The 14,005-nt window shown below is 47.9% G+C and overlaps 6 protein-coding genes across 6 annotated transcripts; 4 read left to right on the top strand and 2 right to left on the bottom strand.

The window, feature by feature from the left end:
- Positions 1 to 1,048: 1,048 nt before the first annotated feature.
- Positions 1,049 to 3,274, bottom strand: FIESC28_05225 (uncharacterized protein; the record flags this gene model as incomplete). Its single annotated transcript, XM_031159372.1, has 1 exon — positions 1,049 to 3,274. The coding sequence occupies one exon, from the start codon at positions 3,272 to 3,274 to the stop codon at positions 1,049 to 1,051; it is 2,226 nt and encodes a 741-aa protein (XP_031016610.1).
- Positions 3,275 to 4,200: 926 nt separating this feature from the next.
- FIESC28_05224 (uncharacterized protein) lies at positions 4,201 to 5,345 on the top strand (the record flags this gene model as incomplete). Its single annotated transcript, XM_031159371.1, has 2 exons — positions 4,201 to 4,488; positions 4,536 to 5,345. 2 exons carry the CDS (start codon positions 4,201 to 4,203, stop codon positions 5,343 to 5,345), a joined length of 1,098 nt encoding a protein of 365 aa, XP_031016609.1.
- Positions 5,346 to 6,830: 1,485 nt separating this feature from the next.
- On the top strand, positions 6,831 to 7,769 carry FIESC28_05223 (uncharacterized protein; the record flags this gene model as incomplete). The annotated part of the gene is made up of 1 exon (XM_031159370.1): positions 6,831 to 7,769. One exon carries the CDS (start codon positions 6,831 to 6,833, stop codon positions 7,767 to 7,769), a length of 939 nt encoding a protein of 312 aa, XP_031016608.1.
- A 995-nt stretch (positions 7,770 to 8,764) lies between these two features.
- On the top strand, positions 8,765 to 9,856 carry FIESC28_05222 (uncharacterized protein; the record flags this gene model as incomplete). Its single annotated transcript, XM_031159369.1, has 1 exon — positions 8,765 to 9,856. The coding sequence occupies one exon, from the start codon at positions 8,765 to 8,767 to the stop codon at positions 9,854 to 9,856; it is 1,092 nt and encodes a 363-aa protein (XP_031016607.1).
- Positions 9,857 to 10,874: 1,018 nt separating this feature from the next.
- FIESC28_05221 (uncharacterized protein) lies at positions 10,875 to 11,747 on the top strand (the record flags this gene model as incomplete). The annotated part of the gene is made up of 4 exons (XM_031159368.1): positions 10,875 to 11,007; positions 11,052 to 11,147; positions 11,264 to 11,523; positions 11,586 to 11,747. The coding sequence occupies 4 exons, from the start codon at positions 10,875 to 10,877 to the stop codon at positions 11,745 to 11,747; spliced, it is 651 nt and encodes a 216-aa protein (XP_031016606.1).
- A 586-nt stretch (positions 11,748 to 12,333) lies between these two features.
- On the bottom strand, positions 12,334 to 12,834 carry FIESC28_05220 (uncharacterized protein; the record flags this gene model as incomplete). The annotated part of the gene is made up of 1 exon (XM_031159367.1): positions 12,334 to 12,834. The coding sequence occupies one exon, from the start codon at positions 12,832 to 12,834 to the stop codon at positions 12,334 to 12,336; it is 501 nt and encodes a 166-aa protein (XP_031016605.1).
- Between the last annotated feature and the right edge of the window lie 1,171 nt (positions 12,835 to 14,005).

Raw genomic sequence — 14,005 nt, 5'->3', positions numbered from 1 at the left:
AATCAAGCGTTCAAGGATTAGCTACAGGGGGTGAATTGCTTTTTCTTTGGCTGAGACCCAGCAGAAAGGGGGGGGGGTCAGGGGTGTCCAAGGGAGGAAAGCCGAGAGATTTGAATGTACGGATATGTATGTATATGTAAACGTGAGGTGTCATACAAATTCGAACTTGTTAGTCGTGATGCATGGAATCCTCAATGAAGCGAACCTAGCGAAGAGCTTTGACAACCCTTTGTCAGATCATCTTCTGTCATTCTTAGGACCTGCTCAAAGCAGTTGAGTAGACTCTTTAAGAGAATTGACAGCTCAAGTGATACTTCCCCCCGTGTATTACTTCAGTGAAAGACTATCTCGTGACTAATTCAACCCTCGTGACAAGCCCAGCCACCAAACAACTCATCGTATCCTCCGCTGCCGTCCAATTTGTATGACATTGGATGGCCCGTCGTCGTAACAGCAATGCTCAGACACGGAGTCTAGACTGTGCGCCTCATGTCTTGCTGAAACCACTCCATTGGTAAATCTGCAGATCCAAGACCATCATTTCCTCCGCCAGCATTTGCTCGGTCTCCGACTCTGCAAATCTGGGGGATCATCTGTAGGGCTTAGCAAATGGCGGTCGCTGTTGCTGGGGTCAAGATGAGTGATCACATCTCAAGGGCCTAATGCACGCGCGTACATACTGTACTGTACTTGTGCCGTAGCATTCGTTTATGTATGCATTCCCAACTTCATGCTGAGAGCAAATATGTTGATCTCAGATGCTACGTTGCCCGATTCCGCCACCGATACTTGAAGCATTCACCCATTGTATAGTGCTGAGCGCTACATTCCAAAACTGGAAATACCAACATCAATTCAAAGTCACCTGAACTTTCAACTGGTAATAAACGATTTGTTTCACCCGACGCCATCCGAACCTCTGCCTTTTGCTTGGGCCCCGTTGCCTTCCTAAGTCAAACTCCAGTAACTCCAACATGCCTCGCCTGCGTAAACCAGCTAATGAACGTATCGTGCCATACTGTCGTACACAAAGTATCGTAAATTGATCTCAAGCAGGCCTTGTTTTAAGGTCAAAAATATCATTCTTCCATCCTCCCTGCTCATATTCGAAGAGCCTCTGTTCTGCATCCCTGCCTTCGGCCTCCCACAGCTGGACCAAACTGCCAGGAGCGTAGCGTCCTTGGAATACGCCTGAACCTGCCTTGACACCGACACGGGCGTCGATATCAGGATCAGGCGCTGGAACAAGACGTGCTGCAACAGCTCGAATGAATGTCAAGAGGTCCTTAGGGTCCGCAATGCGGGTGGCTCGAAGGCGTTCCCGTGCATAGAGCATTTCTCTGTTAAGGAAATGCAAGCCCTCTGCAATGGCTGCAGCAATCTTGATTTCAAGAGCCTTGCGAACTATGGGTCGAACGAATGGCTTCAGGATCCAGGCCAGGCACGCAAACTTGGACTTGCTGAGTGTGTAGTTGAGATGGTGGATGCGCACCTTGACGTCGCGCAAAGATACAATTTGTTCCATGCGATCCTTACCAATTTCCAGGTCAAGAGTGATATCAACACCACGTTTGTCGAGGTGAAAGCCGGCGATACCTTCGTCGACCATTCGAAGAATACCAGAGTGTAGACGGAACCAGTATCCCAAGTCATCAGCCGCGATAGATAGACCAGACACAGTGACCTTCATCATTGATGTCATGGTAGACTGTGTTCCAAAACGTGCTTTCTTTACTTGGATATCGTTGTAGCTTGAGACGTTGAGCTGGAAAGGCAAAAATGAGCTGGCATTGACTGTTCGACCAGGCTCAAGGATAAGGTTCTCGAGCAAAAGATCGATAGCAGGGGCCGATACTTCGACACGGGGGATGGGTATGTACTGGATAGCTTGGATGAGAAGGGGAACAAAAATATTGATGGTGTCGGTGACCAGATCACTGTTAGCGTACTCCCCAGCAGGGGACAGGAGAAGCGCAACTCTCTCGGTCGTGTGGATGAGCTTCTTGATATCCTGATCATCCAGGATTGATCGAAAAGCAGCATAAAGGCTGGACAACAAGGCATCGAGATCATCACGAATGGATGACTTGGCCGTCAATTCGTTGGACTTCTTGCGCAAGGTTTGGAATCTCTCCTCGATATTGTCGAAAAAGTCAGGATCGCTAAGCATGTCTTGTACCATGTTGCCGATCTGCTTCACAAGCTCGTCAAAGTTTGGGTCGGTCTTTCCATCATCGACGACAGCTTCGAAGGACTTCTTGACGTTGTCCCAATGCTCTCGCTTGCCGAGAGAAGTGATGAACAGCCAGAAGTTGTGGACGGCCTTGTCAGCTTCGGGGTTGGGCTGGGTGTCCTCCTCAATTGCTTCAACTGTCGCGGTAGCGGCATGTGAGTATGCAAGAAGATAACGTCGGATAAGTAGCGAAATAGTCGAAACAGACTCCTTATAGTCTGTTCTCTTTCGAAGATTCAAGACGGTGTTCTTGAGTCGCTTGACAAGGGCATCGCCTTCATCTCCTTTGACGTGCTCCTTGATGCTCTGTGCTGCTCCATCAGCTACCTCAAGAGCACTATCTTTGACGGTTTCGCCAACATCTGCAACTTCATTCTTAAGCTCCTGGTCGGAAGGAGGAGCAGGTGATTTCCCATTGCCATTTGTATGCTTGAGGGCCTCTTCCTCTTCCTTTGAGGGTTTGATAGCCTCTCCCGCTTGCTTGGAGACATCGGACAAGGTAAAGGCGGTATCTCGCAGTACCTCTCTTCCCACAGTGCTGAGATCAGACAGAAAGACTCGAAAATCGGCGTTGGTCAGGAGTAGGGAGCCTATAGTCTGCAAGCTCTTGTATGTAGCCACAGCATCTGCTCGGACCTTTGCTCTGGCAGCTCGCTGCTCGATATGTGCGACATCAACATCCAGACGTGCCTTGGTGAGGTACCAGATAAAGTCCTGAATTTGATCCTTGCTGTTCTTATGCTGCAACACCTCGATGAACTGGGTGATCCATAGCTTGATGCTTCTGACAAGAGCTCGGCCTGAAGGGCTCAATTCCTGTCTTTCTGGGTTCAAAATTTGGGCGGAGAGAAGAGCTCGCAGATGGATGATGAGTTGCTCATTGCTTGGCATATAACCCTTAGCTATAGCGCGTAGCATTTGGTATGTATGGAGCTTCTCATGCAGTCGCGTCTGCAAGCTAGTGTCGTCATTGTAACGCGGCAGCAGAGGCTGGCGCTCTGCTTCTTCGGAGTCTTTACAAATGCCAAAACATGACAGCATTTTGAAAGCTGCAAGCTTTAATTGCCTGTAAACGAGTTTTGTGTGTTATTTTCTGTGAATTTCTTCTTGTGGTGATTGTTGGCATGATAAGAAGAGGTTCATATCTCCTGAGAATGATGGTGATGGTCGTATAAGCCATAACGACGTCATGACTCCGCCGGAGGTTTTGGTCCTAGCTAGTGCTAGGTAAGGCAGGCGCCTCTAGCTTGGCTTGAGGCAACCACAACCCCCTGTGAAACACGGAGGATAACAACTTTGAACTTTATGATTGGTCAAAGCTACTCTGTATTTCGCGATCATGATGCTTTTGTAGGCGCATCGATGATGAGCGGGCTTGTTGATGGGAATGTGCCTGCAGCAAAAATGCGTTCAGATAACATCATGAAGTATGCTTGACGATTGAATGCATGCCTGGTAAAATTGTTGATCTGTGAATATATAGCTATTGAATCGCCACTGCATCTCACGATACTCAGTCCGTCAAGTTTATGCTATCCATTCCACTTGCTAGGAACGCTGACTTGAAAAGCCAACAGATCATCTGTAGATGAGACGATGCAGAAGGAGTCAAAACATTCTTTCGATCGTATTACTTTTATTCTTGCGATAATTGCAATTAATTTTGATTTTAGCATTTCTATTCAACGAAGATCTGGATCAGATGTTGTTGGCGACGAGCTATCATCAGAATGGCCCGCGGTTACGGACTATGGTCGGTGGACCTCGGCATCGTCAGCCTGCATGGAGTTGTTAGCATTCAACGCCCTCTTGTACGACTTCCAAAATTACAATGCCAATATCAATGGAGCACCAACTATAGCCAACTTCAATGAGTGCCATGAATAGTTGAAAGGGCACAATTTACGTTCATTGTGGAAATCTCTCAAGCAGTGCCGTCTAGCTCCTTGCTCCGGATATAACCATCAATGGCCGTGCCAAAAGAATGGAAGCGGCTATCCTTCCAAGAAGCCTTGGAACTACACCGGCTTCCAGACCCAACTTCCACAATACAAGCCACTCAAAGGTTTATGAGCCGTCAGCCGGCTTGGACTCCTGGCCAGGAGCTTCCATGGGACGCTACAGGCATTCCAAAGCCCAAAATCACTAGAGGGGCTTATGGAGCTGTCGTATACACACAAGCGGCTCTCGCAGCGACTCGTGTGGTCGAACAAGAAGATGAAAGTGAGAACAAGGAGAACAGAAGGGGCATTCATGTACGTTAAACCTGCATCCAGAACGAACAAGAACTTATGCTCTTCAGTCCATTCATGCAGTGTTCACCAACCCTGGACTTTCAGATCGCCCATTCATCCTCGATGTATCAGAGATTCATTCAAGCCGTTCATTCTCTACTCGCATGGTTCATGCTCGGCAGCCAAGTCAATCCTCAACTAATTTGTTGGGGCCATTTCCTGTATCAGATTCCGAAGCGCCTCTTGCTAGCCCTTGCTTAACGAGCATCATCACTTTCAAACGACCAGTCCTGAGTATCAACGAAGTCCAAGGAATTCCGCCTCACGAGCGATTCGGAGCAATTCTTTCGTCAAGAAGGCCTGATGAATGGGACCCATGTCCTCAAGCAGACGTCGACGCCTTGAAAGCCAAGTTTCCAAACGAAGGCCATGGAGCATTCCCTATTCTGGACATGTACAAAGTTGATATGTCCGCCTTCAACGCCGATAGATCAATACCAGAGCGGAGAGAACTGATATACTATCGTTTATTAAAGCCTCTTCCCAGAGAAGATGCTAATGCACATATTCTATGCCACGCATTCGAAGCGGATCGTAACAGTCTGTTCATGCTCGGCAATCATCTTGGCTACGGCCACGATCTAGGTATTGCTGCAAGTCTGAGCTACTCATTCTATGTACATGTCAACGCTGAAGACGCTGTTATAGAAAGTGATGGGTGGTGGATACAAGAAGTCTCGTGGCCACGCTTCAGCGCTGGTAGAGGCGCAATGGAGAGTTTGATATGGAGCCCGAGGGGTAAACATGTCGCGACTGGCTACCAGGATGGTATTATACTGCCGATGACAACGAAGCCAGGTAGAGAAACGAAGTTGTAGAGGCTATAAGGTGGCGGTTTCTCAGCTTCGGTCCATCCTCGAGAAGTGGGCTTGAGTTGTTCCATGATAGAAAAAGCTGCTGTATCGTAGACGACACATTGTGATACATTTGACAAAGCTTGGAGTTTCTCTATCCAGAGTTAGTACCTAATTGAAATGATAATATAACCTCATACATCCTCCTGCAATCGAGCCTTCCAGAAAGGATTGCCTGCGATTCACAAACGACAAAGTGGGAAGGACCCGCCTCGAAGGACTGCCTGCTTTCTAAGTCTCAGTCCCCTTCACATCATCCATGGGTCGTCGCAATCATCTTCTTCGAATGGAGGTTTCCGAATCTACCTAGCTTCGACAAACCATCAAACAAATTTGATCAGCTTCATTCGGGCGCTGGCTGGAAGATCGTCTCATCAAAATCCACAACAGGACAATTACTCCCACTCCTCGCAATAGTGGAAGGGACAGAGAAAGGTAAATATATTCATATTCTAGGAGCTCAGAGTAGAGTTAATCCGTTGTTCTTTATTCAGGTTTCAGAATACTGTGGTACTATATGTGTTCACGCAAGTCTTCTCGTCAACAAACTCCCCAACACCAACTGGCAACATCAGTTCAAAAACGGGTTCGGAAACAAGTCTCAATTTTCACAACTCAGAGTTTACATCTACCAACATAGGCGTTCTTTAATTCGTGCACAAAGCTATTGTGCCGTACACACGCCGTTTGTTCGTAGCTAGTGACATCCCTGGACGGGTGTCACTATCGCTCGAGCGCGAACTTACACATACTTCATATCTACAGACCTTTGATGTGCAATCTTCACATAGCGACGCATCACACTTCTTACTCACTGAAAGTATCCTTCTCTAAAACGCCGTCAGCAAGAAAAGATGCATATTTACTACATCCTCCCCCTTTCCTACAAACAGTGGCAGGCTAGGCAGCCGTCGGGGGAATATACTGCTTCTACTCCAGTAATCTCTCTATCTGCTTTAGTAATTCATATTGAATCACTGGCGGTAAGTGTTCGATCTGCCTGCCCCAGAAGCTAGCTATCTTGCACTGCTAATTTTCAACACCGAAATCTAATATTTACCAGGTGCACCGCTAAAGCTTCCCAACTTCTTCCACTTTTCACCTCAAAACAATCTTTACATTTCCTTCTCAACCTTCATCCCTTTTCATACATCTTCACTCTCAACCTTTTTCGCTCAACGGGGTACTTTATAGCCCTCTATTAATTTATTACCATACTGCTCGCCGCGAGTGGCTATCCCTGGCAGCTAACGACTAAAGCCTTTGGTAAGTTGACTCCATTCTTTCTACCACTGTATCTTTGTATTTCTACTGTGGTCTATCTATTAACCTGTACTAACGGTTACTCCCTAAAGGGCACCTCAAGCACTACTGAACCCTACCCCTTCCCTACATTACGAGACGCGCGATTGCTGCACTATTACCCTACTACTTAGTGTCTCTCTCAAAATGTCAGACTCTTCAGAGCCTCGTGCTCAACTTGGAACTGTCACATCTGAAGCTCTAAATCAGATGCTAAAGACACCATGTGACGAGGTGTTCGCCTTCAGCTCTGATGGTCAGACCTACACCGCGCCCAGATGTCTCGTCGGTACGCCGGTACGAAAGATCACGGAGACTGAAGATTATTGGAAGTCGGGATGGCTCTCCCTGGAAACTTTCCTGGCTCAAGAGAAGAACGAAGAGAAAACCAAAGCTGAAGCTCACGGACAGCTCATTCTGGATCCATCAAACAAGAATGCCAAAAAGATGCATAAGATCCATTCAGACAATGTGTCCAAGCATCGCAAGATCAGGGAGATTTTCGGACAAAACTCATCTTATCATCCTAACCAGCTTGTTAGCAAGCACCATCTGCCCGCAGAGGGACTTTGCAGCAAAGAGATCATGTACAAACTCGCGTGCAAAATCTCTGACTGCCAAATCCTTCGCGACAAAGGAGAACTTGTGATGGATCCGTTCGATTTTATTCGATGGAGAGTCTGGCTGCAACTGCGCTCCCAACTCAACTTCGCCGCGCAGAGTGGTAAAGACTACGTGAAACCAATCCTCTCGCAAATCTTTGAGGACTGTGAAACGGCTTTGTCTCGCCCATACAAGGATCCACTGCTTCGCGCAGCTATTATCAGGTCGGCCGGTTACCAGAACCGCCTAAACAGCTACGGCACTGTTACCAACAAAGGCAAAGTCACTGACAGAAGCACGAAGGCGGTTACTGGAAGCAAGGGAACAGACAGCAAGGTTGTCCGCAACAAAGTTGCCGTTTCCTCTCGGGTTGAGAAGGTTCGAAAGAGGCCTGCTCAGCCCAGCACATACCAAGGCGTCAATGGCTTCCGCGCTGAGCAGATAGCCCGGCAAATCTCTGAGAGCGATGCTTCGAAGAACTGAGCGCAATGTTTATCATGAAGCAATCGGATGTGAGTAACTTGAAAGCATTTGACTCGCTCGTCAGCTAATGTTTCATTCTTCCAGAACTTTTTTTTTCGTTACACTCGTATTTCGCATAGATTGGGCTTGACGAACTGGTCAGCTCGTAAATCCTACCGTTCAGTTGTGGGAGGTACATAGATTACGGCTCAGAGAGGAAGAATAACAGCCAGCATATCGACACAAAGCTCATGGCACACGAAACAAGTTTATACATCTACTGGGTCTTACACATTTTTGGCAGAATATGCGCAGCAATTGTTCCCTCCTGTCATTTCACTGCGCCTGGGGTGAACTTACAAAGATTAGCAACTATGGGCTTATGGCGCGGGAATGGCGTAGTAAATAGTGTTGATTTAAGCTTTCAATGAAAGGGAATTTGCTCTTTTTAAACCAGATGCATGTGTCTCTAATACGATCTATGTCCCACTGGGATGCTATTCGGATGCATTTCGTGACTATATCAGGAGTGAACGATTTAACGCCCTCCGTCGAAATATCGGGAATTTATAGTCCATGAATTGATCCGATGAGAATTGAAATACTCTAAAAATAGAATTGTTAACGCAGAACTTGCGGCGACTTCATTTGGGTCTTATATTCTTGCTGCCAGGGCCATCATATACCTGCTTACGGTCGGGTATTCTGGCTGCATCGGCTACATCGGAACAAAGCCGTGAGGTCTTGTGATATGTGTGTGTTATACTCAAACGACCTCGGATCCCCGCCGAGAATAGTTCTTCAACTCTTGCTGGAAACTATTTAATCAAATGTTTGCTTTCTATATTTAAGGACAAACGTTCTTTATCCAAGCACGTGCAACTGCGGTTTCTTTAGTCGTTCATTTATACTCGCAGCCCTCGACGATAAACTTACATCCATCATCAAACAAACGGTTCAGGTAGAGCTTCATCCACAACTCAAAACCTACAACAGTCACTGAATTGGAGGCAGATATGAGTCTACGTCAAGTAGCTGTCAAGGCTAGTCGAGCTCGCTTTGCGAGTCATTTCCCATGGATGACTTCACCATTTATCGTTGGTGCACCGATGCGCGTCATGTCAGGACCACACCTCGCTTTTGAGATCTCAAAAGCTGGGGGTCTGGGGTTCATTGGTCCTGGGGCAAAGCCTGAAGACACATCTAGAGACCTCGCTACGGTGCGTGAATTACTACGCAGTTCACCTTCCACAGCACTGCCATCCACATTTCCATCAGACTTTCTCCCCGTCGGCGTTGGCTTCCAGTTATGGAACGGGGATTTACGTTCGGCCGTTCAAGCTGTTAGGGAACATAAACCTTGCGCCGCGTGGTTATTTGCGCCTCGTCAGGGCCAAGAGGAGTTAGACGAGTGGACTTTTCAGATACGGGAAGCTTACCCTGACATCCAAGTCTGGATCCAAATCGGTACTGTGCAAGAAAGTGTTGAAATTACTATGAGTGGACATCACCCTGATGCTCTTGTGGTCCAAGGTGCAGAAGCAGGTGGTCACGGTCGAGCGACAGACGGTCTAGGCATAATGGCCTTATTCCCTGAAATCGCAGACCAAGTCCAAGACTGCGACATATCTCTTTTCGCGGCAGGAGGCATCGCAGACGGTCGTGGCGTCACAGCAGCTCTCTCCCTCGGCGCAACAGGCGCAGTAATGGGCACACGCTTCCTAGCCGCCACCGAAGCCCGCATTAGTAAGGGCTACCAACAAGAAGTCGTGCGTGCCACAGACGGAGCGAAGTGTACAACAAGAACCATGCTTTACAACCACCTTCGCGGCACGATGGGTTGGCCGGAGCAGTATAGTCCTCGTGGAATTGTTAACCGGAGTTTTCATGATCATCAGGCAGGAGTTGATTTTGAGGAGCTTAAAAGGAGGCATGATGAGGCTGTGAAGTCTGGAGATGAGGGCTGGGGACCGGAGGGAAGGTTGGCGACGTATGCAGGTGCGGCGGTTGGGCTTGTGCATGACGTGCGTGATGCTGGGGATATTGTAAGGGAAGTGCAGAGTGAGGCCAAAGAGATTATAGCGGATCTTTTGAGAGACTCTACGTAGTCACTGAAACTTATTTGTTTATTATCAGAAGTATTTGTGTAGGTGAAGCAAATAAAGAAGCAGTGTAAAATACAAGAAAGGTCTGTTCATTTATGCCGTGGCATCTGAGATCATACATATGCTTGATCCGCACACCTTGAGTTTTCGAATTATATAGACTGTTGTTTCTTCTAAGACTTCTTAGCTCGTGCCTATATTGATCGCGAAACAAGAATATATGTCCTCCAGAATCCAGATACATCTTCTCTTCTGACGTGTAAAATCTAGAGAGCGCTCCATTTTGAATTTTACTCGTCTACCCAAGCCCGTTATCGTCACAGATATTGAGTAAACATTGCCATGGGTAGTCTATCTTAAGAGGTATATACATGAACCTGAAACAAGGACGGTCTTTGCTATGCTGAGAGTAATATTCGTTCTACGACTTACACAACACTCAAGCTACATGGGCATGGACGGAGTCGATGCACGGTAATATTAGACCTATTGTTGCCAATCATTCACTTCTAAGAGTCGCCTTAACTTGAGCATGTCAGCCACCAATTTGAAAATATATGCCATCAATAAGTGTAGACCGAATTGAACGTGGGTAAGTGAGTTACAACAGATGAAGACGGTGCTGTATGACTAAGCAATTGATGTTATATGCTAGGATATGTATTCAGAGGCTTAAGAATGATCAATTGGGTGTTCCTCGTTCTATACAAGCTATAATGTCTCTTTTAAAGGGTGGTTACGACGAGTTTGGAGCTCTTGAAGCTCTTGATGACGATTCCGAGATTCGCCTTTGGTGATGGTTCAAGAGCCAAGGTCTAGAGCCGGAGCTTTCAAAGATCACGTGGTTGAGATTACAGCAACTCCAATTGGTCAATTCGCTTGCCCGGATGGGTCCAGGTTCCAACTTCGACCCAAATCAGCCCATTCCTCACAAATCCCTCGACAACACCTCTACCTCTCTCTCAGCCCATCCCCGAGTCATCCTCATTGCCAGGCGCAAACCTGACCCGATAAAACAACAATGTTCCTGCAACGCTCCGCCATCACCGCGGCTCGCCGCGTCGCCGCCCGACCTGCTGTCGCTCGCACCTTTGCTACCTCCATCGCTCGCCGTACGCATTTCTATTTTGCTTTCCGGACCCACAGCCAATGGCGTTCGTCGTATGATGGCTGACTAGTGTTTTTGCTCCGACTACAGGTGATGCCGTCAACCGCCCTGCCACTCCCAACGAGCAGGCCGCTGCTCTCGCTGGCACCGCCGAGAAGAAGGTTGGCTCTTACAAGGTCCTGAAGGGTATGTCCAATTCGACAATGCCGCCGTGGAGAAGCCTCAATGACGCCCCGTAACCTCGGTCGATGCACCGTGACGTGAACGTGCAACATTCGCTGACGAAGCTTGCTCACATACAGAGGTCCAGACTGAGGAGGATCTCTTCGGTCCTGGTGCCGCCCCTGGTACTGTCCCCACCGATCTCGAGCAGTCCACCGGTCTCGAGCGTCTGGAGATTCTCGGTAAGATGGAGGGTGTCGACATCTTCGACATGCGCCCTCTTGAGGCCACCCGCCTTGGAACGATGAAGGACCCCATCATGGTCCGATCTGCTGGCGAGGAGCAGTTCGCTGGTTGCACTGGTTTCCCAGTCGACTCTCACACTGTTAACTGGCTCGGCGTGAGTCTTGACATTTTGGACCCTGGACGGACGGAAGTGAAGTGCTGACATTGTGACTCCAGCTTACCCGCGAGCGCCCTATCGAGCGATGCCCCGAGTGCGGCAGCGTCTACAAGATGGACTATGTTGGTCCCCAGGACGACCACCACCACCACCACCCTCCTGAGTTTGAGGAGCCCAAGACCTTCGCCGATTACATCAAGCCCGAGTACCGATACAAATAAATGCATTGCGCCGAGAGACATTGAGGAGATTGGGCCATAGTATCCACTGAAAATTAGACGAGTGTGATGCTGCCTTAGGGAGAGGAGCCGTTTTGTGTAGATTAGGGTGCCTTGTTCCCTGTGTCAATTTACTAAGTTAGCTTGCAGAAGTTGATGTTGACTACTATATAACGGATTCCAAGACGTGAGATTAATTTAATGTTTCAATTGAGCTTGTGCTTGAGTGACATCTTCCGGAGCTTTAAGATACTGGATATAGCCCGGGTTGTGATGTCATTTCGTTGGCTGAAAGTGAAACATTATCTATGATTGGGAATTCTTCGATGCAACGTGAGGTATGCATAGCCTTTTCAGCCAAACGAAAAATCAGCATGTTCTTTGCATGCTGTACCCCCGCTCGCAGGTTTCGTGTCGTCGAGGCTCTGAAGTTGCGTAGAACTCCGCTTTGATCATATCTGGGTATCAAAGTGTTGTGATCATGTCTTCTAAACAATGAGTGAGATGGAACATGAGATCCATCTGTCTTATGAGAACAGATGTCGTATGGTAGACGACAGAGGGGATGCTTTTCGGCCACTGACATCGTTCAACCCTCGTCTTCATCAAAGCTCAGCTTGATCTTCTTGGCCTTCTTCTTTGGCTTGCGATCCTTGACAGACTCCTTTTCAGAGGTGTCCTTCTTCTTCTTATCCTCCTTCTCATCGCCTTCAGCCTTGGCCCCATCAGCATCACCACCGACCACCTTTCCAACCTTACGTTTTCTTCCTCCAATGGCAGCTTTGCTTTCTGATTCTTTGGCAGGTTCATCTTTCGTCGTTGCTGGCTCCAGGTCATGATCCCCCGTATCCTTCACAACGCCATCCTTGTCGACTTCAAGCCTCACGACATTGCCGTCTTCGTCTACGACAAGCGGTACATCTTCAGCTTCCTCGCTGCTGGACCGTTTTTTAGCTGATCGTCTTTGCGCAGCGAGCAGTGGATCAGGACCAGTTGCGCCAGCAGCTTGAGCGCGCAGAGCCGCGAGGAATGGCGGTGCTGAGTTGTCGTAAGACAGATTTTTTGAGTTGATTTTTGGTGTAGGAGCCATGTTTGAATGTTGGATGAGGTGAGTTGGAGGTTTGATATGGTTGGTTCAGCTCACAGCTGTCAGCGATTGGTTTGCGGCTCTTTGTCAGCTTTTTTCTGGGCACTGTCTTGATCCTCCCGTCAAATCTGGATTCAAAAACACCGGCTGCAGGGTGTCAGAAGAAATAACCCCGAGATCCTAAGAGACGAAATAGTTTAGTTATCTTATGCCAGTTTAGACTCGCTCTTAGATTATTTTATTTTGACAGCCTAAGCTTTAGAGGGCATCTCTTCTGTTACCCACCCAGACTGGGAGGACTTGGAAGCTCATGAGTCCAAACTGTTCTAAGCAATAGTTGCTGCATACAAGCACAGCACACGTGGGTCTACTACGCTGGAACCCGGGAAAGACAAGATTCGAGTCGAGATGAGAATCGAATTTCTTGCTTTTCGCTAGTCAGGTTGTCCAGAACATCAATCAGGTCCACTGAAAAACTTAGACTGGCGGTAAATGATAAACAAGTGTTGGAACCTAAATATAAATCCAAGTAACCCACTCCTTCTTTTCTTCTTCTATTACTGCTTCTCCTGACAGGGGATTTCTAGGTGAATTTATTGGTACTGTCCAGTGCATACTGTAGGCAGTAGATGCGGACCGGAAGATCAGATAAACGTTCCGCCCTTTTCATTTTAGATGATGTCTGATTGGATTAAGCCAAAAAAGCAGGGCGGTCTATTGGATAGTCCGTACGGACGAGCCCGTAACCCCCTGTAACCTTGGCCTGCACTTACTGGGCCAGGGCACCTGGGATCTTGAATGCAACCGGGGATAGGTGCATGAATAAACTGCCATTATCAGTCATTGTGCTGCAACTACGTACTGAATTTTACTTCTTCGGTCGACTCCTGACTTTCTCCAATCTCTTCATGGGAGATAGGGCCCTGGCTCACCATGGCGGCCCCATCCATCATGTTGTCTCCCACTTCCCACCACTTTATGCTTCAATGCTATGTATCCGTACTGCTCTCCCTTTTTTTAACTTTTGCCTCTTCTCTCACATCCCTTTCGAGGCCAAGCCATTAGCTTATTTTATCAGAGTCAGTCTCTGTCCAGTCGCTACCGTTCCCTAGAACTATTCGCCCTTGCTCTGCTGTGTTCTTCTTATTCTGGCTGCCCAGTCAAACACCCCCTT

The sequence above is a fragment of the Fusarium coffeatum genome (assembly GCF_003316985.1).
Source record: "Fusarium coffeatum strain FIESC_28 chromosome Unknown BRIP53273_contig_112, whole genome shotgun sequence".
NCBI lineage: Eukaryota > Fungi > Ascomycota > Sordariomycetes > Hypocreales > Nectriaceae > Fusarium > Fusarium coffeatum.
The sequence above is the reverse complement of the archived record's forward strand: the minus strand, read 5'-3'. Positions and strand labels throughout refer to the sequence as shown.